The sequence below is a fragment of the Halichoerus grypus genome, chromosome 6 (genome assembly GCF_964656455.1).
Source record: "Halichoerus grypus chromosome 6, mHalGry1.hap1.1, whole genome shotgun sequence".
Classification (NCBI taxonomy): domain Eukaryota; kingdom Metazoa; phylum Chordata; class Mammalia; order Carnivora; family Phocidae; genus Halichoerus; species Halichoerus grypus.
The window spans coordinates 36750835-36778428 of NC_135717.1; the positions used below are offsets into that span (position 1 = coordinate 36750835).

General features: G+C 46.4%; 2 protein-coding genes across 12 annotated transcripts in view; one reads left to right on the plus strand and one right to left on the minus strand.

Annotated features, from left to right (window-relative positions):
* UBN1 (ubinuclein 1) overlaps positions 1 to 2733 on the minus strand; it is a 39307-nt gene extending 36574 nt beyond the window's left edge. For 3 of the 5 annotated variants that reach the window (XR_004917045.2, XM_036091355.2, XM_036091335.2), the window contains exon 1: positions 2019 to 2733. The gene's annotated coding sequence lies outside the window, so the exon portion shown is untranslated. The remainder of the gene's footprint in view (positions 1 to 2018) is intronic. The other 2 variants (XM_036091370.2, XM_036091362.2) reach the window with 2 other exon arrangements.
* A 98-nt stretch (positions 2734 to 2831) lies between these two features.
* GLYR1 (glyoxylate reductase 1 homolog) overlaps positions 2832 to 27594 on the plus strand; it is a 34027-nt gene continuing 9264 nt past the window's right edge. For 3 of the 7 annotated variants that reach the window (XM_036091379.2, XM_036091393.2, XM_036091411.2), the window contains exons 1-10: positions 2832 to 2959; positions 3998 to 4034; positions 5098 to 5177; positions 14055 to 14193; positions 14736 to 14978; positions 19662 to 19748; positions 20626 to 20682; positions 21433 to 21483; positions 21576 to 21649; positions 23986 to 24085. In XM_036091379.2, coding sequence (XP_035947272.1) covers positions 2922 to 2959; positions 3998 to 4034; positions 5098 to 5177; positions 14055 to 14193; positions 14736 to 14978; positions 19662 to 19748; positions 20626 to 20682; positions 21433 to 21483; positions 21576 to 21649; positions 23986 to 24085 — 906 coding nt within the window. In that variant the 5' untranslated portion in view covers positions 2832 to 2921. The remainder of the gene's footprint in view (positions 2960 to 3997; positions 4035 to 5097; positions 5178 to 14054; positions 14194 to 14735; positions 14979 to 19661; positions 19749 to 20625; positions 20683 to 21432; positions 21484 to 21575; positions 21650 to 23985; positions 24086 to 27594) is intronic. The other 4 variants (XM_036091419.2, XM_036091424.2, XM_036091432.2 and 1 more) reach the window with 2 other exon arrangements.

Here is a 27594-nt window from a genome sequence, read left to right on the forward strand (position 1 = left end):
TACCTTAACTGAAGCTTTGTCAAGGGTCAAATATTTTTATTTTTATTTTTATATAACTACTCTTAGATTTGTTTTTTTTTTTTAAGATTTTATTTACTTGACAAAGAGACAGCGACAGAGGGAATACAAACAGGGGGAGTGGGAGAGAGAGAAGCAGGCTTCCCACCGAGCAGGGAGTCAGAGGCGGGGCTCAATCCCGCACCCTGGAATCATGACCTGAGCCGAAGGCAGATGCTTAACGACTGAGCCACCCAGGTGCCCCCTATTCCTAGATTTGTAATTGGGGGGCGCCTGGGTGGCTCAGTTGGTTCAATGACTCTTGGTTTGGGCTCAGGTCATAATCTCAGGTCCTGAGATCAAGCCCCGCATCCCACTCAGCTTGGAGTCGGCTTGGGATTCTTTCCCCCTTCTACTCCCTCCCCCTCTGCTCCTCTGGACCCTGCTCTTTTCCTCTCTCTCTCAAAATAAATAAAAATCTTAAAAAAAAAAAAAATGTGGGAGTAAAACTTAAAAGGCTTAAGAAAAACCAGGTATTTAAATACTCAATTTTAGGGGCGCCTGGGTGGCTCAGTCGTTAGGCGGCTGCCTTCGGCTCAGGTCATGATCCCAGGGTCCTGGGGTCGAGCCCCGCATCAGGCTCCCTGCTCGGCGGAGAGCCTGCTTCTCCCTCTCCCTCTGTCTGCTGCTCTGCCTACTTGTGCTCTCTCTGTGTTAAACAAATAAAAATCTTTAAAAAAAAAAAAATAAATAAATACTCAATTTTAACAAGTTGAACATCATTCTAAATAAAAGCACAGTATTGTACACACAAAAACATCCCTCCCAAAAAACCTCAACTGGTGTTATCAAAGAAACACTAGCCTTCTTTTGCATCTTGGTTTATTCCCAGGAATTACACATTTTTTTTCATTATACATCCTCTTAACTGTTGTATTTTCAAACTGATTATCAGTGAAACAGAAAAACTTAATTTTGTATGATTATGTAGTCTCTTTTTTTTTTAAGATTCTTATTTACCTAACAGAGAGAGAGACAGCGAGAGAGGGAACACAAGCAGGGGGAGTGGGAGAGGGAGAAGCAGGCTTCCCGCTGAGCAGGGAGCCCGATGTGGGGCTCGATCCCAGGACCCTGGCTGAAGGCAGAGGCTTAAGGACTGAGCCACCCAGGCGCCCCTGTAATTAGTCTCCTTACTGAACTCATTTAATGGCTTCCCCCCCCCATAGGCTGTCCTGTCATTCCCAGAAATGAGATTTTTTTCTTCTTTCTGAAATGTCTCTTATTTTTGTTTCATGTCTTATTGCATTGGCTAGAACTTACAGGATAATATGAAACATATATTCTTTGCCATGCTCTGACTCTCATGGGAATGCCTCTAGGTCCACTGGGATGTTGATTTAAAATTCACATATTTTATCAAACCATTAAAATATCCTTCGATTGCTCAAAAATTAAGAGTTTTAAAATTAGGAACGTGTGTTGAATTTTATGAAATCGTTTCCTGGAATCTTAAATGTGCTTTCAATTACCGGTTTGTCCTTAAGGCAATATAAAACAGTAAATGACAGCTCCTGAAACTAACTGCCGGTACTTTAGGGAAACTGAAATCCAAGAAAAACCAAGCTGCGGACAAGCCAACTCGCTAAACAAATAAACACACAAAAAAACACTCTTACAACCAAAGTCCCCCTATAACAAAAACACCTACAGGAGATGCGTGAGCCTCCGCCACCTTTTCAAGCAGAGGGCGACTCAAGTAAAACTCTAAGTCGACACTTAGACATCGGAGTCTGCAACTGGGATTGGGACCTTTTCAAAAATCGTTATTTTCCACCCGGAGTGTTTGGGCCCTATGCTGAACTGCTGTGAACAGTTCCCCATTCAATGACTTCGTTTTCACGTACTGAAACTACGCGAGCATCTGCCTTCCTGTTGTCACAACAGCCAGCTCCCAACTTCTCTAAAAGTGTCAAACTACAACAAGGCGTACGTGAGAGCCCGGTCCCGACAAAGACACGCACCTTTGTCCCCGGCGCGACGCAGGCTACGGCCCCGAGGGCCGCACTCGTCCCCCCGCGGCCGTCCTCATGCCGGCCCGGGTGCCCGGGCTGCGGCGCTGCTAGCGGCCGGCCCCCGAGCCATGCCTCCCGGCGGGCGGCCAACCCGCACCGCGGCCCATGGCCGGGTCCCCACGCGCCCGGGGGGAGCCTCGCCGGCCGTGCCGCTGCGCCGGCCCCGGAGGAAGCGGAGAGACGCCGGCTCCACGTCGGTCGAGCAGCTCGGGACCTTGGGCAGGCTGCAGTGGCGCCCCAGGAGAACTTGAGGCGGCGGACGCGGGCTCCGAGCCGCTCCCCGGACGCCGGCCGTTAGAAAGCGCGCACCGAAAGACCCGTCCGCCCCCCGGGCGAGGCCACTCAGAGCCCGCCCGGCGCGGGCCCTGGGCGCGAGCGGAGGCTGGCTTCCAGGCCGCGCCGAGGTCCGTCAGGGCAGCTCCCGGTGCGGAGACACGGCCGGCCCCCGCGCAGGAGTAACGGCCGTAACGGAAGCGCAAACGGGAGGGGGCTGAAGGCCAGAGCCCAGGGGCGGGGCGGGGCGGGCCGCAAGGCCGGCTCCCTCGCGCACTCGAACGGCCACACCGTCGCCGCCACCTCCGCCGCCTCAGACCGCGGGCGCTTCGTTGTCACGAGCCGGAGGGAGGGGGAAGGAGCCGGGAGTCTCCGGGCCCCGGCGCGCCGAGACCGCGGCACCCGGGTCACGTGCCGCTCGGCCGGCCAATGAACTCCTGCGGGCGCGGTGACGTCAGGGCAGCGGCGTGGCCGGTGACAGCCGGCCCCCGTCACGTGGCCGGGCGCACTCCAATGGGCGGCGCCGGGGCGACTTGATGTTCCCGGCGGCCCGTGCGTCGGCGGTGGTTGGGTGGTAAGATGGCGGCTGTGAGTCTGCGGCTCGGCGATTTGGTGTGGTGAGTCCGGGCGGCCAGGGCTAAGCGAGGTGCGCCGGGGAGCTCCCCCGCTGGGCGCGGGGTTCGCGGCCAGCCCCGGAGCTGCCTTTCTATGCGCTCCAGGCTGCGGAGAGAGGGCGAGACGAGGTGCCGGCGCTGGGAGCGACGCCGGGCGGAAGGGGCAGCCCGGCCCCGGGGGACTGAGGGCGAGAGTGGCCGCGGCGGGCCGGGCTCTGAGCCCCAGGGCCGCCCGGGGGAGGGCTTCGCTCCGCACCTGCACGCCGGCGGCCACCGTGAAGGGAGTCTCCGGCGCCGCACAGCTCCCGCGGACGTCGGGTCCTTGGGGTCTTCCTGAGGCTCCCCAGAAAGCGGGAGAGCCGGGGAGCCCGCGGGGCCATCTCGCCTGGGCAAGCCCGTCAAAACTCGCGTTGCGATGGAACCGACCTGTGCGGGCGGCTTGGCTGGGGGTGTCGAAACCGGACTGCTGGCGCTGCCCCGCGAAGAAATGGAAGGGAGACTTCTCCTTTACAGCCGAAGGCTTGGCAGTGACCGGTGCCTTCTTGGGTGCCTCTCGTGGTCTGCTTCTGTGTGCCAGACAACCGCCCGAACCAAGACTGACTGTCGCCGCTTCCCTGGAGCGACGTAGTTCACTTCTCGACCCAGAGGAGGGTTTCCATTAGCATTTGTCAAAGCCGGGCTGGTCTCACGGTGAATTAAACCAGACTTTGTAAGGGGAAGTCTGTGTTTAGGGAGCAAACTACCCCCCAGCCCCCGCCAAGGGAGGCTCTAGACAAGTGACTCTTGATTGGTTTTGTTGTTCTGTATTCCTTGTCACCAAAAGAATGCACATACCTTATGCACTTTTGTATTCCATTTCTGAAGAGTTTGGGGCTCCTGGGCCCAGCTGTGGAAGCCAGATTAAGAACTCCTGTTTGCCAGCTTTTGTTTTGGCACTTGAGGTTGCAGGTGGAGAGTTAGGAAAATAAATTTCATGTTGAGTGGGTTGAAGGAGATGGACTGGCTTTTCCAGGGCAAATGCTGACTGTGTGTTTTCTCTAGGGGGAAACTCGGCCGGTATCCTCCTTGGCCAGGAAAGGTGAGTGTCTTGCTACAAATGGAAGATATCTGAAGTTGAGCTTGAGAAGGTGGAGAATGTAAGATTCATTCCCCTCAATTTCTGGCGTTTAGTTAAACTGGACCTATTTAAATAACAGTTTTTCTTTCTCTACTTTCCGTTTGTTTAGAAAAGACAATATAATATAAACCAGGTCATTTAATCTACAGTAAATGCTAATCTCTTGAATCAGAGATGGTTTTGGTGAAGTTTTTTAATCCTGGAAATCAATTCTAATTTGAATTTAGCTTTACACTTAAATGTAACAAAAGGAGAAGAAAATAAATTCTCCAGGAAGAGAGGAATCTAAATGTAGGTTAGTGAAAAGTCAAAGTATTTTTGTCCCAACTAAGTTTAAATCTTCTTTCCATGTTACCATATGTGCTGCTCCAGTGCATCTTTGCAGAAGTTGGCATTCCAGATTTTGCATGAGGCGATCCGTCATAGCTTTCCAAATGTTCTGTTTTTATATTCTTGCTAGGAGCCCAGGAAATGTCTTTAGACTGTCTCTTTACAATATGGCATTTTCATTGCCTCAGTTGTTCTTCATTGTCATTATTACCTGTCTCAACTCTTCCTGCACAATTTTTTTTTTAATTGAAGCATAATTGACATACAATGTCGTAGTAGTTTTCAGGTGTACAACATATTGATTCAGTAATTCTATACATTACCCAGTGCTTACCACGGTAAGAGTAGTCACCACCTAACATCATTACTTCACTGAAGTATATGTAAAAGTGTTCTCTGCATTTCTTCAGTGATGACAGGGTCACGTGGTTGGGGGAGTTGATGTTGATCTTATGCTTTTAAAACAGAGCCATTGCAGTAGAAGGGATATTCTACCTACTGAACACTGCTACATGGTAGATGTAGGGAACTTCTAGAATATTTGCACATTTCCACACATCTCAGTAGAAAAGTGCCAGACTTGGACATGTACTGCCTGGGTTCTTTTTAAGCCTGTTCCTTTTGTTTTATTTCATTTTTTTTCTTACCAACTTAGAAGTGTGGAAAAACCTTTCCCCCCCCCTTTACTCCCCAGATTGTTAATCCACCCAAAGACTTGAAGAAACCGCGTGGAAAGAAATGCTTCTTTGTGAAGTTTTTTGGAACAGAAGATCAGTGAGTAGTGCTCATCAAGAGTTTCACTTTCCCTTTAGGCGTTGCCCTGGATCTGAGCTGCTTGTGAGAATATTCTAAGGACCCTAGTTCATTTTTACTATAGTCTGTCAGGCATATTGTTCTGGCTTTATACCTAAATAAAAGGTACTATTCTTAGCTTATAGAAATTGTCCTGGGGCCAATAACAATTTCAGTCAAGTGAGAAATAGGACTCACTATCTTTTTAATATGATAATCACAATAAGATTATTTCTCACATCTCTTTATCGAATCCCATAGGTAGTTCTTTTTATTAGGGCCATGTTTGGTTCTCTTTTAATGGCTGGTTATCATTGTGGTTCATGTATGAGGTTTACAGTGAAATCAGAACCATTCATTTGAGATTCTGTGATAGGCCATGTAGGTCACAGTGAGGAGGAGAATGCGTATTTACCTGAGTTTCCAGTGATTTGTTCAGCTTTCTTGTTATTACATGGATTTGATTACCTGGGTGTAGCTAGATGGTTTAAGTATTTGCATTTCTACTTACGATTTTTAGAGAAAAATATAGTCTGGGGTTTGAAAAATTTGAGTTTTCTGAGGAATCTAATACCAATGGTTAAAATATATATTCCTAGAAAGTGATATATGATATTCTATAGCAAAAGCTCTTACAAACAGTGTTCTTCACTCATTCAGGAGTTTATATGCCAGAGTGCTCAGCCTGGATTAGAGGTTTTTTTTTGTTTGTTTTGTTTTTGTTTTTTAAAGATTTTATTATTTATTTGACAGAGAGAAAGAGACCGAGCATGCACAAGGGAGCACAAGCAGAGGGAGAGGGAGAAGCAGGCTCCCCACTGAGCAGAGAGCCTGATATGGGGCTCCATCCCAGAACCCTGGGATCATGACCTGAGCTGAAGGAGACGCTTAATGGACTGAGCCACTCAGGCACCCCCTGGGTTAGAATTTAAATGGCATGTTTATCTTCACCATGCAGGTATACCAATATACCCAGTTCTCTGTCACAAAACAACTTAGCAGCCTTTTGATGAGAGTATTCAAGGGAGTCACTGGCCCAGAGCTGTGAGAGCCAGAGACACTCTGGAAGCTGGAATGTTCTGGTAATGCCACTGACTTTACAAGAAAGATTGTCCTGGTATATAACACAAGTGCTAATTGTACAGCCACACTTCGAATTGTTGACACCAAAAGGAACTTCCAGAGAAAAGCAAATGTTGTGGTCCTTGCCTTTCAGGAATTCAGGTGACAAGACATAAACAGTTCAGATGGGAATAAGTGCAGAGTAAGTGATACAGGTGACTATTAAAGCGTTCTAGAACAAGGAGAGATCAGTGGAGAACAGTCAGGTCATAGAAGGGTGATAGAAGGGGTGCCTGGCTGGCTCAGTCATTAAGCGTCTGCCTTCAGCTCAGAATCATGATCCCAGGGTCCTGGGATCGAGCCCCACATTGGGCTCCCTGCTCAGCGGGAAGCCTGCTTCTCCCTCTCCCACTCCCTCTCCTGTATTCCCGCTCTTGCTGTGCCTCTCTCTGTCAAATAAATAAATAATCTTTTAAAAAGGTGGGGGAGGTGCCTGGGTGGCTCAGTCGTTAAGCGTCTGCCTTCAGCTTAGGTCATGATCCCAGGGTCCTGGGATTGAGCTCCACATCAAAAAAAAAAAAAAAAAGGAGGGTGACGGAAGAGATGGAGTTAGAATCTACCTCTGGAGGACAGATAGAATTTGAATAGACAGGAAGAAGAAGGGCAGTGCAGGCAGTGGGAATACTGTGAGCAACTGGGTGTTAAGTTGGATGCGTGGGCAGAGAGAGGCCCCACCTGGGGTAAAGAACTGTGCTTGAGAATAACAGGCAATATGGTTGACCCAATTTGGTTAGCTAAACAAAGATGTACAAGTCTAAAACAAAAGTGGAAACTCTTGGGAAGTAGGGGCTTGATCAGATTACAGGAGGCCTGAAAGCCATTGTGTTCTTATAATTTAAAAAAATGCCGGAAGGTCAGAAGAGTAAACGGATGCCTATGTATAAAAAATACTACAGGTGAGACAGGAAATTGGAGTTGAGTGCATTTCAGCACTTAACCGGGCACACAAGTGAAGCCAATGAAAGGGATGCACTTATTGAACACAAAAATAACCTAATGGTGTTAGTAGTGGTGGTGGTGATGTGATTTCTAACTAAAATTCTTTGAGGGGATTCATAAGCAAGTGGATTTTGGGCAACTGCTAGATATAATATCTTTAAGCTTATAAAACTCCCTTGGTAGAATTCCACATAAAAACTTATTAAAAAACAAGTTGTCACAGGACCAACAAATTATCTTTTTGTGGCTAGGCGGTTGACAATGAAAGGAAATGGGTAAGGATCTCCAAGCACTTCTCTGAAGGGAGAAGGGTTCTTAGTGATCAGTGATCAGCAGACATTATTTACTATCTTTAAATTATCTGAAGGTGAAGTGTCCAGGGAATTACTTTGAGGAAAGAACTCTGGATTTGATGCTGGCCTGCTGTGCATTCAGATGCCATCTCACTGCCCTACAATTTGGGCAAGCTGTTTTCACCTTTCTAAGCCTTTGTGTCCTTGCCCACATGTGGGATGATGTTCCCTACCTCGTAGTTATGCAGGAGAAATAGTGCCACTTGTTCGTAGGGTGGTGTGGTATACAGCAGGGGGTCAGTAAACTTCAGGTGGACATATATATATATATTACAAGGGAGAGAATAGCTGGTAAGAAGCAGGTGGCTTTAAATAAGGGAAACTTGAGAGATAGGATTTGTTTGAAAAAGGAAGGCATTTGTATTGGAAATTCCTAAGGACTTCAGCCAGGTCTGTTTTTTTGTTTTATTTTGCTTTTTTGTTTTTTAAGATTTTATTTATTTATTTGAGCACAAGCAGGGAGGAGAGGGAGAAGCAGGCTCCCCGCTGAGTGGGGAGCCAGACACGGGGCTTGATCCCAGGACTCTGGGATCATGACCTGAGCCCAAGGCAGACGCTTAACTGACTGAGCCAACCAGGGGCCCCCAGGTCTCTTCTTTTGACCAAAAAGGCTTCAAACACAAAACAGTAAATTGTTCCACCTTTTTTTTTTTTTTTTCAATTGTTCTATCTTTATGGAAAAACTATGCTGTGCCTTGCCAGGAGTGCTATGTGCAGTTGAGTCCATGCTCCCAAAGGGATCTGATGGAACTAATTAAGATCAGAAAAGGGGACCAAGTCAGATCAAAGAGTAGGATTCTTTAATGTGAAAAAGTAAAGTCTGAAAAAGAGCACAATCAGAATTGATGAAATGATGAATGACCCTATGGAGGTAAACACTGACCTGTTCATAAATCATCAGACATTTTCGATGGCAGCACTGTGAGTAGAACAAATGCTGTGGTGACCAAGTTTAGGGCATGCATAAGAAGTACTGTAGGAAACAGACTTTTGAGAAGCACTTTAGATGGGAAGTACAAGTGGACTTTTAGAGATGAGTACTGCTTTGTGAAGGGCAAGGCTATAGGTGGTTCCAGAAGAAACTGGGCTCTACCTCACCTTTGATGCTTGATGTAAGGGAGAGGGGCATATGCTCCTCGCACGTGTTGGTTACGAGGCTCTGACTTTGGTGGATAGAGCCTGACCCCATGGGGCTGCTCCTGAATTTCTGAGCAATATAGGATTCAGTCAGAGACGTTCCTTTTCAAAACTGAACACTATGTATGGAGAAAAATATTTATAAATAAGATTTCTTTAACATTAGCAGGGATCTTTACTAAAGAGTGAAAAGGGTAGTTCCTTAAGATAAAGAATTCAGTGGCTCAGTCAGTTAAGCCCAGGTCATGATCCGAGCAGGGAGCCTGTTTCTCCCTTTCCCTGACTTGTACTCTCTCTCTCTAATAAATAAATAAAATCTTAAAAAAAAAAGAAAGATAAAGATTTCAGTCTTTGAGAAAACTAGTTTTATTCTCTCCCTTCGTCTGTCAAACATCTGACAAATTGTGTTGATGTTCGTTAGGAAGAGAGAAGACCAGACCTAAGTCCAGCCGCCCCTGGAAGGGGAAGGACTTAGTAAGATGGCTGGATTCAGCTGTCTGAGCCTGGATGGCCAGTATGGGGGTTACTTATGGTTGTTTTCTATTTCATGGAGATACAAAGGGAAAAATAACTTTAGCATAACTTGGACAACTCTGCCAGGTGACCCCACCCACAGTTGTGGTCTCAGGCACATGAGAGCCCACCTTGGACAGGGAGTTGCCCATCAGAATAGAAACTGAGCTCGGGGTTTGAAGTTTTCATCAGTGGCCATGGATGGCAGAATGGAGGGAGCTCATTTAGTCTGTGGGTGTTCAAAAACGCTCAGAGACAAACGGTTCAAGAGAACACTACTGGCAAAAGAGGGTAGATCCCAAATGACCACCTGAGAGTTTCTGTAGCAGTCTTCATACCTGATCCTACAACAGCCATTTCGGGAAATGGATAGGATATTTGTTCTGGTTCTCACTTTTTAACAGATTTGTACACTGAGAGGCAGGAGATTTGTGGAGTTCAGTGATAGAATGTCCAGGATCCCAACCTGAGATACTTTTTTCATCAAGGCAGATATAAGGTATGAAGTGAGTACTAAAGTAACTCTTGGAGAAGAACCTGTGGCTTGTAATTACAAGCAGATTGGAGCCATCCGAGCATCCCTCTTTCTTTTCGCCTGGCACCTGATCGCCCTGCTTTCCCTACATCCAACACTGTGCAATAGCTGGAGAACGGAGCCAAATGGATGGTGAGCGTGCTGCTATTTGGACTGAGCCAGCAGTGTCCCTCTGCCAGGGCTGGACAATACCTGTCCTAGAGAGCACTGAGTAGATTTTCCTCTCCCAGCACCAGCATCCATCCTACAGGTGACTCCCCTCATGGCTGAGACAGTGGACTCCAGGAGCAGGTGTGTCATGCACCAGAATTAAAGAATCTGGCACAAAAGAAGCAGCTGACCATATTGGCATAGACAGCGCAGCTTGAAAGCCTTCTCCAGCATTTGGGAATGTTTTCAAGTTTTGAAAAGAGAATCTTCTAAATCTATTTTATCTGCAAGTCTTTGTTGATGTCTGTATGATAATCATTGCTTGAGATTAACTGACAAACTCTTATTTTCTTTGTGGCTTTTTTTTTTTTGGTTGTTTTGTTTTTTGATTTGTGGGTTTTTGGGTGTCTTGATTTATGAACAGCTTAGACTTGGAGCTGTAACAACTCAGTAATCTTCAGCCTCTTTCAGTGGTTTTAAAGCAGGGCAAGCATACAAATCATTTGCTCAGTACTACTCAAATCTAGATGGAAAAGCAACTCATGTCTTCTGTCCCCGTCTTTGTTCTCACCTTTGGACTGTGCTGACACGTGTGTGTTCTCCCTCCCACCCCCACCCAGGTCATTGTGTCATGCAAAGCCTGAGACACATACGTGAGAGTTTTGGAGATTATTCGTAGACCCACATGGTTAATATGATGTGTACATGGTATGATTTTAACCTAAGGGAAAAGCAGGTCAGAATTATGGAAGTTTTTGAAAATGTGAGGTGTTTAATTTCATTTTGAGTAGAGTGTGTAATCTGAGAGTGGCTTATAGTGGAAAGTTTATATTCGCAAATGAAAAGAATTTACAGGAGGTGTATCAGCGTACCAGGGTAAGTTTGCTGCTCCTGGCTGTGTTACAGGTGCAGTTACACCTGCAACCAGGCAGTAGCTACCCACCTGAGGAAGTCATGGGAGCAGCCCTCTGGGTAGAGCAGCCCATGTTCTACAGCAGAGACCTTTATTGTTGATTTGTTGTTTCTTAAAGATAATACATGTTTATGGCACCCCCCCAAATTAAGCTATGAACTGTGAAACAGTTCCATTCATTCCTGTCCATCAGCCACCCAGTTACCAGCTCTTGGGCATCCAGTTATACTAGCTTCTTATGGCATGTCCCTCCAAAGACACTGTGTGCAGAATCAAGAAATTACATATTCCTTTTTCCTTGTTTTTACACAAGTGATAACGTAGTTCACACACTGCTCTGCATCTTGCTTTCTTCCACTTAACCAGGTATCTTAAGGGACCTTCCATTTTGTTCTTTGTAATGACATCACTGATTGCCACTACAAACAATGGGATTTACTTCCTTGTACGTAAAAACAAAGGCCCATATTTTACACACCACTTGACTAAGCTTGATTTTTGACTCCCAGCCCAACAGCAAATTAGATAGAAAAGATCCAGCTCCTTCCAGGCATCAGGAGGATGATAAGAAGGAAATCATAAGTCGCAGCTCTTATCACAGAAACAGAAGTCACCTAAAAAAATAATAACAAACGGGGGCACCTGGGTGGCTCAGTCGGTTAAACGTCCCAACTCTTGATCGCAGCTCAAGTCGCAATCTCAGGGTCATGATAAAACAGAAACAAAAATGTACAGGCAACAGCAACAACCAGAAAAGGCCACCAAAGCCTTAGAACATTTAACCCAGAGGCCATCATTCCAGCCCCTCTGAATATGCTTGGAAGGCATCATTTACTCAGTGATTATTTATTGAGCACCAGTTGCATACCAGGCCCAGCTGATGGGCCTCAGTGAGAATGGTGCATTATTGAAGCCCTGGCTGAAAAGCATACTCTTTAAGGAGACAGGGTTTTGCAATATAGCCTTTAGAGAAAAAACTCTATTCAGAAGGCTAAAGTGATTTCAATTTGGCTCGATTTCAAGAGGTAATCCTCCTAGGGCTCTGGTGGGCTGGCTTTTTATTTACAGTTTTACAGTGCTTCAACAATAGGCTGATTTCTTAACTAGATTAATATTTCTTGGATTTATCCTCTTGATATTTATGCTGTCCATTCTTTTAGCAAACCATTTTCACTTTTCAAAAATGGTCAGAGAGGAAAATTTCATTTTAGGATGCAAATGCCAGAATGGAATTTTGACTGTACCATTCTTCTGGCAGAAATCAGTAATCCACTTAAAATGCTTCAATGGAAAAATGGGCATGGATTATTGGTGCTTCCTCCACGCATGTCCTTACCTCTCCACTTCCTCTGGTTCATGTGGGGAGAGGAAGGCAGGAATTAGGATGCCTAGAGTGTATTGTCCCATCTCAGGAAGCTCCATAAAACCACACCATTGATCTTACACCAAAACTTGTGTGGGTGTCAGCTTCTAACCTGAAGCTCAGAGAAGGAAGAGGCATGTCCAGAGCACGTGGCCCTTTAAGCCTTATCGCTGGTATTTGCGTCATCTCAGTAGGACAGCTTAACCTGCTTTTCAGGGCATGTGTGGCTTTGCATCTGCTCTGGTGGTCTGTCCTTAGAAACACTAAATGGGAGGAGAAGCAGGAGGGTCCATTCAGTGGTGTACCTGCCAGGCAATGTAAGGTCAAAATATAATTCCGTTTTTCTTCCCCATAGAATAGACCAATTCATTCTATCATAGCAAGTCTCAGACTTTAAGATGAGTTAGTCACTGGAAGGTACCTGCTTACCTCACCTGATTGGAACTTTATGCAGTGAGACAGCATCTGAGTCTTTGTTCATCATTCCGTTCTCTGTGGCTTTGTTTAGCCATAGATAACATGCTTAGTCCTGGTTTGCTATCATATTTATAGGCTGATAGTCCTACGGCTATTGTGTTTGTACAGATCCATGGTCACGATTATTAGCATAACACTTAAATCATAGGTGGCTGTAGGTGGGTTGGCTAAACTGTTTTTATGTAGAGATTAGCACTTTTTTTTTTTTTTTTTTAAATGGGCTCCATGCCCAGTGTGGAGCCCAGTGTAGGGCTTAAACTCACGATCTTGAAATCAAGACCTGAGTTGAGATCAAGAGTTGGACGCTTAACTAAGTCACCCAGGCGCCCCACGTTTTTACTATTATTAGTGAATATTCTCCAGTTATCTCTAAAGGAGAGGACCCTAAGTTAGTGTGATAGCTCAGTTTCTCTATCCTTAACCTGACCCCTTTTTTCAGAAGGTTATGCTATGAAACTTGTGAGTATTACATAGTAAAAATGTATATAAGTTAACTGTTACCTCGCCAAGCCTATAAAATCCTCTCCTTTGTACTGGGACGCTGAATGTCATTTAGAAAAACCACAGGAAGCCAGCTGGGGCAGATTTGTTCAAGTCAGTCTGGTAGGCCAGATATTCCAGAATTGACAACTGATGGCTTTTTTACTTGCATGTGTTACACATTGATGGTAGGAATTAAAAAATAAACATCATAAGGGTATGTTGTATTTTTAATCACAAGCAGAATCTTGTTTCTAAAGACCTCCTATTACGACTGCTGCCCTAATTCCAAATCATGTGTCATTTGTTTTGTGTGGTTTAGTAGCCACAGACAGGATCATTTATGAACAAATATCGCAAAGAAGAGCAGATTTCACATGCTGCATTTCTTGAGCCATGGGTGCATCCCTGATTCTCAGTTGATGACAGATTGTCATTCTGGTTTGGGTATTGACTGGGCAGTGATGTTGCTGTGGTCGATTATGCTTCCTGATGCCCTCGGTCCATGAGGGGCCCCTGTGATGAGAATGGAAGAACATCGCCAGGCTTCCCCTGCCCTGCACAAGTGGCAGGCGATGTGTGGTTTAGTGTGGAAGGCTGGTGAACGAGAATGGACATAAATAGCCTGCAACTTGTGGAGGATATTCTGGTTTTGGTGGTGGTGGTGGTGGTTGTGCTTGACTTGTTTCAGGAAGACATACTTTTATAACACCCCAAGAGTTTGGGGTGGGTGGTAACATGTTTTGAAAAAATGGCAGGCCTGGTTCAAAGTCCAGTTAAACCAAACGGATATTTGCATTCTGTTGTGATGAGGTAATTGGTAATTTATGGCATGGGCAGTGTGGATCATACCCTTTCTGTGTGTGTTTTCTGCTAGTGCCTGGATCAAAGTGGAACAGCTAAAGCCATACCATGCGCACAAGGAGGAAATGATCAAGATCAACAAGGGGAAACGATTCCAGCAGGCTGTGGATGCTGTTGAAGAGTTCCTCCGGAGAGCCAAAGGGAAAGACCAGGTGAGAGACTGATTCTTGCTTTATTCCAGCATCTGACTGGTTATTTTGGCGTAGTAACTAACAGATTAAATATGGCCCAAACCCAAACTCTATTCTTATGCCATGCCAATGGCAAGAACACTACTTCAGTTCTAGGGTATCCGCGTTTGGCTTATCAGCTTGAAACTCCATGCATGCGGCAGACTTTTCTGAAATAGATTTCTGTTCTTAGGAAACTCACTTGGACTCAGGAGAAGTATCTCAGCTTTTGAGTACAACACAGGCATTTCTCCCTTTGACATCCTAGAGATTAGGAGTGTTCTTGGGTATATCCACTGCCTGGGTGTAAATCCCACTTCTTAGCTTTGGGTACAGGCAAGTAAGTGATTTGACTTTACCTGCTTCCCCAAGTATCAGTGGAAGCAATAGCAGAACCTATTTCATAGGGTTGTTGTGTGGATAGCACATGTAAAGCGCTTCTCCTAGGGTGTGGCTCGTGTAAATGGCGGTGGTGGCGGCAGTGGCTGCTGTGGTGGCTATCATTGTTATTATTAAACTTTCAGACATCGTCCCACAATTCTGCTGATGACAAGAATCGGCGTAATTCCAGTGAGGAGAGAAGTAGGCCAAACTCAGGTGATGAGAAGCGGAAGCTTAGCCTGTCTGAAGGGAAGGTGAAGAAGAACATGGGAGAAGGAAAGAAGAGGGTGTCTTCAGGCTCTTCAGAGAGAGGCTCCAAGTCCCCTCTGAAAAGAGCCCAAGAGCAGAGTCCCCGGAAACGGGGTCGGCCCCCAAAGGATGAGAAGGTTTGTTTTACCTCTGCAGCTTCCGGGATTAGTGACTTCCTTCTGTCTGTGAAAGAGTTGAGCTCTACAGTGCCTCAGCTCACTGAGTGGACATAGAAACCTGTGCTAAGCACTACCCTAAAGAATCCTGCAGACCAGGGGAGGGACTCAGCCTGGGGGCACAGGCATGAAATAGGAACACAAGGCAGCAAAGGGTCTCTCATTCAACTAAATGGTCGAGGCAGGAGAACAGTCCACCTGAGCCAGCATGCAAGGGCTGGCACTGGAAGGGGCTTAAGAAAGAGGGGAAGGCATTCCAGAGACAGAGGGCCCAGCCTGTGTAGGGCTTGATGTTGGCGTGGATATTCTCATTATAGGTAGAGGACAGGGAGGAGAGCAGAGAGCTAAAAGTGGGTTGTCACTGGATTGTGGAGGGCCTCGAGGTCTACTGAAGCAGTATTTACTGTCATGGAGTCCATAGGGGGCCACAAACGTGTTGGAGCTGGGTGTCAGGGTGGTGGTGTGCTCCAAGCTGCATGTTAGCAATGGTGGAGGGCAGAGAAAAAGGCTAAAACTGGTCAGAAAGCTAAACCCAGGTTTGCATTTATATATAAGGAGCTATCCTGATAGCAAATACTGAAAGGAACTGCCTGAGAGGCACTTCAGAGGAAGGGCTCATAAGATTTAGCAACGGGTTACAGAGGAAAGGGGGAGGGAGATGATTTCAGGTTTTTGTTTGGAAAATGGTAATAACTTTCTCAAGAGCAAGAGTCAGGAGTAGGGTTGGCGAATGGAGCAAGAGGACTAGATCTGTTTTGAATGTGATGAATTTGAAGTGATGCCAAGACTATTAGGGAAACTTGAACTAATGTCGGGATGGAATGTAGATGCGGGAGGCAAATATGTAGAAGTATGTTGGAGAATACATACAAAGTGTATCTGAGGCCCAGTGGGATTGGTCTTCAGAGAAAGTAAGGAGGGAGCAGAGTGAAGGGCAGTATTCTGCTTCGCAGGGAAAATACCCGTAGGTCAGAGTTGGAAGGATTCGGAGGAGCCATCACAGTGAAATAAAGTGGAAATAACGTAACTTTCACCTTCCTGAGAAGATTTAGGTCAAGTCTCAAAAGCCAAGGGAAGAGAATTCGAGATGGAGGGGGTAGTCTGTGAAAACACAGGGGAGAACTGTTAGAGCACAGTCAAGGGGACAGGAGCCAGATGGCTGGCAGAAACAGTTGGGTGATAAGGCCTTGACAAAACACTAGACCACATCAGATCATGGCCTGCAAATTCAGACACCAGCGAGACCAGACAGGTCATGGCAGCAAGGGGAGGCTGGCTGAGGGTTTGCAGCCCTGACCTGCCTCCACACTGAGAGCACTAGGGGTGGCAGCAGCTGGTGCTCTGGGGAGGTCATTGCTCTGTCCATGGGGTCCCAGCCACCTTTTGCCAGGTCGTCTGGTTTTTCCTCTAGAGAAGCTGGAGATACTGATTTTTATGTGTAACATTCCAATTTTATGTGTTACACGCTAATTCAAAATTTTAAAATACTTTTAGGTCCAAGGAACATCTCTGGGCCAGATTGAGCCTGTGGGCTGCCACTCTGTGACCACTGTGTTAGAGAAAGTCCTTCTCACTGTCAGACAACCTGAGACTGAGAGTAAACAGAGTGACTAGCGGTCAGGACAACCTGGCTGACGGTGAGCACAGGGAACTGCCAGCCAGAGGTGGAGAAGGTGGAGAAAACAGCTAGCCGTGGTGCAGAAAGAACTTTCAGGGGGTGTGTTCTAATTTGATCCAATTGAATTGATTTCCTGGGGATCCAGAGGCATCTGAGCTGTCAGGTTTTATACTGTTCTCCAAATTCCTATTTTCTGCTTTCTAAAGCCGTGGATCTCACCAACTCCGTGCTGGCCCTGCAGAGAAACGACATCTTTTTGGAAAAAGAGAAGTGTGCAGGAGAGGTGAGGAGGAGGTCTGAGTCGGAACTGTGACTCCATAACTTGCTGCAGCTGTGTGGCCTTGGCCAACTTCCTTTGCCTTGGTTTCCTCGTCTGATCATTGGGAATAATAGTGATACCTGTCTCTCAGGTTTGTCGTGAGAATTAAATGAGTAACAAGAGCAAAGCATCAAGAACAGTGTGCCATGCACCACACATTTGAAAAATGGCTTTATGTTTGTGAGTGTCTGGCAGGAGCCTGTTGTGCAGTGAGAGCGTAGTGGTTTTACTGTCACCCGAGGCCGCCACCGGGCTTTACTGCAGGGACTCTTCTCACAGGCTCCCAGGGAAAAGCAGTTTGCCCTTGAATCTGAATTATTAATCAGGGGATAGTAACATTTCTGCTGCCGTTCTTGGAGTCAGGTCCCCTGCCAAGAGGTCTACTTGCTCTTTACCCTTAGCGCAATGCTTCCTACAGTCTCCTTGCTTGGCCGGCCTCTAGTGAAGGATTTGTCAGCTGGAGAGGAAGGAGTATGGCTAGTGGTGCAGGGCGGACACAGCCCTTTCAGTTCAGACAGTTGGTTTTAACTAAGCACCTTCAGAGATGTAGGGAATCTGGGCTTGGAATTTTGGTGCATCTTCTGATCTAATAGGTCCTGTGGTCTAAAAAGAGTGTGTGTTGCTACAGTAATGGCTTCTTTCTGAAACAGCAGTAGCCTAGGCTGATAACTGGGCAAAGTCTCGGATGATAGCCGTTCGGAGCCATAATCCCCTGTCCTGTGAGGATTAGTGGAAAAGGCTGACCTTTTGACGCAGAGGCGTCAGTTGCGTGCGTACAGGGAAAGGCTGGGTTCGTGCCTCAACTGTGGTGTGAGAGGTATGCCCTCATCCTCTCTCAGGGGCTCTCATTTCCAAGTCCTGGGCTGAGAAGAACTGCAGCTTTGGGCACACAGCACCCTGACAGCACAGAGCCCTCAGGGCTATGGCTCTCCTCAAACCCCCGAGTGGTTCAGGGACTGCTGACTGGGGAGTCGAGGCCTTCTGCTGGTGTCAGATGGACAGCCAGTGTCTCCACCCCACTCTCCTGTCCTGAGACCTTAAGCAGGTCACTAGAGCTGTGCTGCCCCTAGCCACAGGGGACAGATACAGAACATGTCCATCGCGGCAGGACGTTCTTGGGACAGTTCTACACTAGGCCTCTTTTTTCCCCATATCTCTTTGTTTAGCACGTGTTGATTGAGCAGCCCCACATAAGCCAGATGTCTAGTGATAAAGCAGCATGATAGTTAGACCAGGCCCCTCTCATGTTCACTTCTTCAGTAAATAGCGAGCATCTCCTCTGTGCCAGGCATGGCTCCCTGCGTGGGATAGAGAGTAAACAAAATTGGCAAAGGTCTTGCTTTCATAGAACTCACTTATAATAACATCAGCATCACGTAGGAAGATACAGAGGGGTCAGGGAAAGCACCCCGATAAGGTGACATTTCCGCGGAGACCTGAAGTGAGCATGTGAGCCAAGCAGATAACTGTTGGAAGAGCATTCCCAGTAGTGCAAAGGCATATGCTTGGTGTGTTTGGGGAATGGCTGGAGGGCCAAGGCGGTGCTGGTGAGTTAGAGAGTGGTGAGGGGGAGAAAATATAATAGGATATGAATTCAGAGAGGTAGGGTGGAGTTGGGGGGTTGTAGAACTTATAGTGCCCCGTAGGCCTGTGTGAGACAGGAAGCCAGTTGTAGGCAGAGAAGTGGCCTACTGCACTCTAGCTCCTGTGTCCAGTCTAGACTGCAGGGTTCCAGAACAGAAGCAGAGGGGGATCCCTTTTGCTACAGTCCAAGTGGCAGGGGATGGCAAAAAAAGGGGTCACTGATCCGCAGTTGTAAAACCATAATCATTGCTACCAGGTAAGAGGAGGGTGGAATCAAGAAGGACTGCAAAGATCTCAGCCTGGTAGAACGGAGCTGCTTTTCTAAGACTGCGAAGACTGTGGAAGGCACCGTTGGGGCGGGGAGATCCCAGAGTTCAGTGGGACGTTCAAGATTCCCCTGAGATACCCAAGTAGAAATGTCAGGAGGGCCACCGTGGCTGGAAGATCCCACATGTGGAAAGGGAGTGTGAGGTGAACTTGGTGGAGGGGATAAGAGCACAGCTGAAGCAGCATCCTGCCCAGGATGGGTGTGGGCAAGGCTGTTGGTGAGGAGGTGCGCCCCGTTCCACTGGGTCCTGTCCTGGCATCAGCCTGGAGAGGGAGTGGGGCTCTTGGCTCCCAGCTGCCCTGGATTGGAAGTCTGGCTTTGTCACTTAGTAGCTTAGTAGTTAAAACGCTGGGCACATTTCCTCATCAGCACCATGTGGCTTTCTTGGGTTTTTTTTTTTTTTTTTGAGATTCTCTCTGAAGCCAGTACTGTTTTCTTAATGTTCATTATTGGCCGTAAGGAATCTTCTCTGTGACTTGCTAACAACATTGCACACCATAGTTGGGATTTCCAGAGACATCTGTCCTTGTGAAACTTGGGCACAAGAAGACAATTTGTTATTTCAAGAACAGAGAAGAAAGCCTTGCTCCATGTTGATGAGAACTTGCCTGGTTTCTCCCGATGGACAGTCAGACCGTGCCTGGGGACTTAGGCTGAGACTGGAGTTGGCTAGGGGGTTCGTTTGAGGTGGAATGTAACTGAAGGAAGCGAAGCAGGATTTGGCGATTTGGCGCAGGAAGACATCTGCTACTGAGGTGGCCTCAGTGTCTTGACCATCTGCCTTTCCCTCTGTAGGATCTCACCATCCCTGAGTCTAGTACCGTGAAGGGGGTGATGGCTGGACCGATGGCCGCGTTTAAATGGCAGCCGACTGTGAGCGAGGTAACAAGCTCTCCCGCAGGCCAGGATAAGCCCAGCCTCCAAGCTGGTTTCCTGGCCTGTGTGAGGCGCTTTTTGTTTCCCAATTCTTTAAATTGCAAGAAAGTACTGAGGTGTTTGAGGGGGAAAAGTGCAAGTCTCCACCCTCATGGGTGCTCAGTTTCATGTTCTATGTAACTTCTTCCAGACCCTTTGCTACAACCCCCACTCACTCATCATTTATAGAATTATATACCCACATGGGGTTTCTGTTGTTGGGAATAGGGTTGGTTTTCACAAACGCAGGATTGGCCCACACATTTTTTCACTTAATGCTTTATAGACACCTTTCACTGTTCACATATACAACTCTGCTGTTCAGTAGCCCCTTGGAGTGGATGCCCCAGTCCCCTGTTGTGCCTAATTGTGAAAGCCCTTGAAAGTCCTACACTCATTGCCCTGCATTTCTGTTTATATCGATCCTCCGTGAGACAAGACACTCAAGGGTCTGGCACCAGACACAGTAGGTAAAACCCTAAAATTGGGAGAGTGCTGAGAATTGATTTGGCCTCGCCTACTCAGTTATCCAAAGGGACTGGTAAATGCTGCATTTTAAAAATACCAGTATACCTCTTAAATATTTTCCTGCAGTGTTACTAGAATAATTTTTATGCCACCCTGACAGAACTGTCTCTTCTTTTCCACTTGTAGCCAGTTTCCCTCTAGCTGGAGCAGGGACCGTTTATAAAAGGCTTAGACCAACAATGGGAAAGGGCTTCCAGGCAGTTATATAGTCGAGACCAGCTGGCAGGGGTGTTTCAGCCAGAGGAGAGTCAGTTACCAGGCAAGGTGACCTCTAATAGAAGATAAGTTGTTTTATTGAATCATTTTCTGGTTTCAGCCTGTGAAAGATGCAGACCCTCATTTCCATCATTTCCTGCTCAGCCAAACTGAGAAGGTGAGTCGGTCTTCTACATTTTTGATCCTTGGTCAGGGGCTGGCCTAAAGGGAGAAGGTGGCTCCATGGAACCTCACCCTACTAGTCTGAAAGGTTAGGCTCTGCTTCTACCACTGCCCAGAGCAACTAGATAGAAAGTCACATGGAGGCCCACTCGTGACTCAGGTGTTGTTACAGTTAAAAGTAAACCCCACAAAAAAAAAAAAAATATTTAAGGCTCAGCAGCTGTGTGGTTGAGACATTTGTGAGTCTGGGGCAGAAGCCAGACCTTGTGAGCTATCCACATTCATGAGGAAGCCCTTGCTGTTTGGTGGATGCATTCTCAGGCTTGCTGTGCAAGCAGTCTCTCTAAACCATCGGGTTGTGGAGGGCAAGCTTCCCAGAGTATCTGTAAGGCCATGAGTTAGGCTGAACCTTGATATAGGACCTGATAGGCTGTGGCTTTGGAGTTGGACAGATCTGGGTTGCAAGCCCAGTTACACTGAGTAGCCTTGTAACTCTGAGTGTATGACTTCATGAATCTGATCCTTAATGTCATCATCGGCAAAAGAATCTTGCAGAGTTGCATAGATATTTAAGTGAAGTAGTTTGTGTTACCTTTCTGATGTGTCCTTTGGAGTTCAGTAAAGTCAAACAGCAAATAGGTTTCAGTGTTAACACCACACTTTAGGCCTAACCTCTTAGGGAAATTATAACGAAGACCAGTTAAGCGTTCAGTTTAATACATGGTCTTTTTCCCTCCTTTATTAGCCAGCTGTCTGTTACCAGGCAATCACAAAGAAGTTGAAAATATGTGAAGAGGTACGTAGGTTCCATGCCTCCCTATTTTTCTCTTCCACTGGGGCCCTTGCCATGGGCAGACTGACCTGATGAGCTGTGCTTCCTTTCCCTAGGAAACTGGGTCCACCTCCATCCAGGCAGCAGACAGCACGGCCGTGAATGGCAGCATCACACCCACAGACAAAAAGTAGGACCTTTGATGAAAAGGCTTCTTGTGGCTCTAGTTCTGTTAGGGAATAGGGGATGACCCCAAGGGGGCTCTTTAAGGGTTGTATCCCAGCCATTGGTGGGACTGAATGGAAAGAGAGAGGGAAAGTTGTAATTTTTAGTGAGTTGCCTGGAATTAATTTGACCTGCAGGAGACCAAGGTCCTATAAGTATATGGTGGGGTTGCCTTCATAGCTCACTAGTGAGTCTTGGAGCTGGAGGAACACTCAGTTTGGTGGTTCTCAGACTTTCCCCTGCCTCAGAATCACCTGGAAGGCCACATGTAAAGCATCAACTGCTAGGCCCCACCCCCCAGGGTTTCTCAGTCAGTAGATCTGGAGTGGATCCGGAGAGTTTATAATATTGGACACCTTCCTGGGTGTGCCACTGCTGCCAGTCAAGAGACCACACTTTGAGAACCACTGGCTGGGTAGAACAGTGATGAAAACAGTTTCAGGGTTGTGGTGGGGGCAGGTGGCGGGTGAGAGGTGAATCACCATCATCCCGCTTTCCCCGGCTCTCCCTGCTGTCGCCGCCCTTTCCTTCCCACACACCTGCCTTGACTGTGGTCCCCAAAGCTTAGCTTGCGCCCGCACACCCCTGCCTTTCCTCTGGTGGTATTTGCAGTCGTGTGTCTAAAAGTGCTAAGACAGAGCACTGTCCTGAGCCCAGTGGCCGGGTCTGAGTTCTCCGTGCATATTTCCTGTACAGTTCTTTCTCCAGAGTAAAAACAGTACGTCTTTTACTTTATTCATAATTTTTTGTGCTGATGAAATCCCTGATTCCACTGGTTATTTTGGGTCAACGGCCCTGGGGAGAGTAGAAAAGGCAGAGGCATGTTCTATGCTAATGAAAGGGAACATGGGTGTCACTCACTGATTTAAGGAGGATTGTGTTGATTTTTTTAAAAAAATGACAAGGATGAGACTGAGACCAGAGTCCAGTGCTTTCACCTAAGACCTTTGTTGCCCCATTAGTCAAACTGTTTTTTGACATGAATGTGAAGCCAACTACAAAGTGAAGCAGCTGTATGGTGCACTAGCTGTCCTGGAACGCCAGGAAAAGAATTCGTCTGTTGTGATGTAGAATCGTCGGGCAAGCTTAAACTACCCAGACAGCTGTGAATGACAAAAGATCTCCTGGGTTTTGAGCTTTGGCTGGAAACTTGGTGAGGGTGCCATTTGGTGAGGAACGTGGTGGGTTCTGTTTTTATCATTAGATTCAGGCTGGGACAGAGAGCATGTGAGAGTTCGTATTCCACCAGCGATGAGGGGAGACCGTTTCAGTTCAAGAGCCAGTTTGCAGGGGTGGCTGTGAATGTCACCCCAGAAGACCAAGAATACTAAAAGGGTAACTCAGGTGAAGGTGGACAGGCTGCAGAGAGGGTCTGGAGCTGAGAGAAACCTAAGCCAAAACCAGAACACCATGTAGTAAGAAATGATGGAAGAGGCATTGGTTAGCTATATCACATGCAAGGAGTGAAGTGCAGGAACCAAAAAAAGACCTTTGGGTAAGATAAAATCATCTGTAAAAGCACATAGAAATAGCAATAGTAGCCAATAGCCCCTAAGTTCTCAGCATTGCAGGAAGAAGCAGGCCACAGGAAGTGAAGGTAAGCAGAACATGTCCACCTGAACTCTAGTCCCCCAAGATGAGCATGGGCCTGCAGTTAGAAGGGCAGGGTGGGGAAGTGCGGACAGGCCAGCGGAGAGCAGTGCCAGGAGGTTCAGGAGAAGGCAGGCATAGGAAGAATTCATGTTCTGGAGAATTCCCCTGGCTCCAGGCTTTGAAAAGGGTCAGGGCCCGTCTCTGCTGACAGCAGGAAGAACACAAAGGTAGTGTCAAGTGTCGAGCTGGGGAGGGAGATGAAGACTATGATCCTGAGTCCTGCAGTTGAAGAAGTTGGCTGGCTCTGAACACATTGCTTCAGTTACTTGTCACGGATTCTGATGTGCTTTAAAGTGGCATCTGAAAGCCTGGTATTCGGGGTGGCCGACCAGGAAACCACTGCAAGAGTCAAAGACACATGCCTGCTTTCTCGCTGTACCGGAATTGGAGGCTCAGACGCTCTATCAAAGCAGTAAGGGAACAAGTTGGAAGACTTGCCCTGAACCAATGAGGCACACTTCTTTCTGTGGCAGGCAAGGGTTTAGAAAAGCCCACTTAAATTGAGGGACACTTCAAAACGATGGCATGATGAGAAAAGGCACGACGATGTGCACGTGCTGCTGCTGGCTCTGCAGCGGTGCTGTCAGCCGCTGAGTGGACTTGCTGGTGGATGAGCCCCCCGAACCCATCGGTATCTCTCTTTTTCAGGATAGGATTTTTGGGCCTTGGCCTCATGGGAAGTGGCATCGTCTCCAACTTGCTAAAAATGGGTCACACAGTGACTGTCTGGAACCGGACTGCAGAAAAAGTAAGCATTCATGGGGGTGCTTGTCGGGCAGGTTGGGACGGCACCTTGACCCTTGGAGTTGGAGTGGCTTAAGGATAGGAATCTTCCTGTTACCTCCGCCCAGCGTTCTGCATGCGTAGAGTAGGAGAAGCCAAGCTCTTAGTTCAGGCAGGTGAAGCTGTAGGTATATGAGCTTAGGATGTTTGGTTTTTTGTGTTTTCTTTTTCTAATTATTTAAATTCTTAACATACGTGATAAAAATTGGTTTCAGGTGTAGAATTAAATGTTATATAATTTATATATCATCACAAGTGTCCTCCTTAATACCCATCACCCATTTAGCCCATTCCCTGCCCACCTCCTTCCATCAACTCTTAGTTTGTTCTCTATAGTTGAGAATCTCTAAGCTTTAGATGTTATTATAAAAAGTAAACATTTAGGGGTGCCTGGGTGGCTCAGTTGTTGGGCATCTGCCTTCGGCTCAGGTCATGATCCCAAAGTTCTGGGATCGAGCCCTGCATGGGGCTCCCTGCCTCGCAGGGAGCTTGCTTCTCCCTCTCCCACTTCCCCTGCTTGTGTTCCCTCTCTCGCTGTGTCTCTCTCTGTCAAATAAATAAATAAAATCTTAAAAAAAATAAAAAGCTCACTAGGATGTTCAGTGCAACTGGAACTCTTAAAAATAAATAAATAAAAAGTAAACATTTAAAAACACTTGGGTATAAAATGAAGTGAAAATTCTCCCTTCTCTGCCATTACCTGAGCTAGCTCACGTCAGGTGTTTGTATCCTTTTTTTTCATGCATATGCAAATATATATGTGTGTATATTAGTAATTCATTGATACTAAGTGCATAGAGATAGATCTTCTTTTTAGTGGCTGCACTGTTCTGTCATTGGGATTGTATTAACAGCACTGTACAGTAGAGCATTCTGCAGTGCTGGAGATGTCCAGTGCCTGCCCTGTCCAGTGTGGTAGCCACTAGCCACATGTGGCTCTTCCAACACTTGAATCATGGCTAGTATGATGGAAGAATTGAATTTTTAATTTTATTTCACTTAAATGTAAATAGTCCCCCATGGCTAGTGCCCACCAAAGTGGACAGGACAGGTTTAGAAGTTCTTAACTTAAGGTGGTGGTCCACCACTTCAAGGATCTGTGCATGCCCTGAAATGGAATTCCAAGTCTGAATGTGTACCTTTTGTAAGGGAGAGAGGCCACGGCTCCTCCCATCGAGTTCCTATCCAAGAAAAGGTGAAGAACGGTAGTCTGAGTACCAAGAAACTAAAGCCCTATACTCACCAGGAGCACATGAAGAGAGATTGAGGAAGGACCAGCCTGTTGGGGAGCAGGTGTGGCTCAGCATGTGTTTACAAAGTGATTGAGTGAGCACCCGGTGTGCAGCTGGGTGCAGCTGAAAGGAGGATGGTTGCTGAAGGAGGTAGTAGGGCTAATAGGTTTGAATTAACAAATGTCTTGGCAAGGTAAAAAAAAAAAATTCACTCTATTGAAACAAAGGCCTTTTCAAGAATAACAAGGAACTGGTTGGAGAGTCAAGAGGGTTGGGGGGAAAGGGCACTGAAAACTGTGCTAAAAAGTTTAGGCTTCAGCTGCTGGGCATTGGGTACCTAAGGCAGGAGTGAGATCTCTCGTTCCATCAGCAGGATAGGTTGTGATTGAAGGTACGGGTAACCAGGAAATGTAGACGCAGACAGTTGCAGAAGCTGGGAGAGTCAGAGGGTTTCCCTTATAAGTACATTCCCCTTTGATAGGAGTGCCTCTGGTCAGCCTGTATCTTGATTGGAAAACCTAAATGTTATATAAACATGGCCATTCTTTCCAAATTAATTTATGGGAAAGCTGGAGAGCAAAGCATTTACGAATCTCGGTTTGGAATCAGACCTAAATCCAAGTCACAGCTGTCTTGCTCACTCTCTCCAGCAAGATTGTTTACCTTCCTAAGCCTCAGAGTTCTCATCTGTAAAATGATGACAGCAAAAGCAAAAGATTAGGAGCGCCTGGGCAGTGCGTTCGGTTAAGGGTCTGACTCTTGGTTTCAGCTCAGGTCTGATCTCAGGGTCCTGGGATCGACCCCCACATCGAGCTCCATGCTCAGCGTGGAGTCTGCATTTCAGCTCAGGTCATGATCTCGGGGTCATGATATCAAGCCCCACATCAGGCTCTGCGCTGGGAATGAAGATTGCTTAAGATTCTCTCTCTCCCTCTCTCTCTGCAGAATCTCCTCCCCCACTCACATTCACTCTTGCACTCTCTCTGTCAAGGGGAAAAAAAGCCATGTAATTCTTTTACAATCCCTGTGTAATTCTTGTTAAAGGATCTTGATAAAAAATTATTCCCTGGTATAGTAAATGGGAAACACACTTCCACTTTTTCAGAAAAGAAAAAGTAATGAGATCTCTCCCAAGCAAAGTTTAAAACATAAAGCTATATACTTAAAGGCTAAGGTGCGTGTGTACTGTGATAAGGACACACACCCATCAGCTAAACTGGACAGCTAGGACTTCGTCTGATAGAGGTGGCTCGCTGCAAATCATTGAGATAGGAGAAAGGTCAGTCAGTAAGTTATGTTCAGAACAACTGGTTAGAAATTTGAGGAAGTACTAATCTCACTTCGTACCACCTACTAAAATAAATTCCACGTAGATTTAAAGGGATACCAACTGAAAGTGGTTATAGCAAATATGATAGGGAAAGGGTAACATACTGATTTAATTAAACACATTGTTCGATAAATCCAAAATAAAAAATTGCACACAAAAGAAACAAAGGTATTAAATTTAAAAGGTTCAGTAATCGAGTAATCAAAATATATCAAACAAACAGTTGTTTTGGGCTGGTTAAATCATCAAGTAGGACAAAATTTTTATGTATTTATGGATGCTTGTTTGTTGTTTTTAAATGATGTACTCAGTGCTGGTGATTTAAGACCTTGCTGATAATCATTATAGATTAACAGCTCCATTGGAAAGCCATTTGTCTACATTTATTAAGAGCTTTAAAGCTATTTGGAGCCTGTTTTATTCTACTTTCAGAGACCTAAATTGAAAACATAAAGGAAAGGTATTATACGTGAAGGTATTTGTTGGAATCATTTATAATTAAAAGCAGGCTAGATATCTAACTGCAGGAGAGCCATTAGATAAATTCAGGTGTATCTCAATGGAATATTCTGCAGCCATCTATTATAAATGATAATTATGAAAGGCTACAGTATGGATAAATGTAAATCACACACAGTATTAAAAGTTGGATACAGGGGCGCCTGGGTGGCTCAGTCGGTTAAGCGTCTGCCTTCGGCTCAGGTTATGTTTCCACGGTCCTGGGATTGAGCCCCACATCAGGCTCCCTGCTCAGCGCGGGGAGTCTGCTTCTCCCTCTCCCTCTGGTGCTCCCCCTGCCTGTGCTCTCCTGCTCTCGCTCTGTCAAATAAATAAATCTTTAAAAAAAAAAAAAGGTACAAAATAGTAGCTTCACATTATTCTAATTTTTTTAAATGCCTTGGAGAAGGAAAT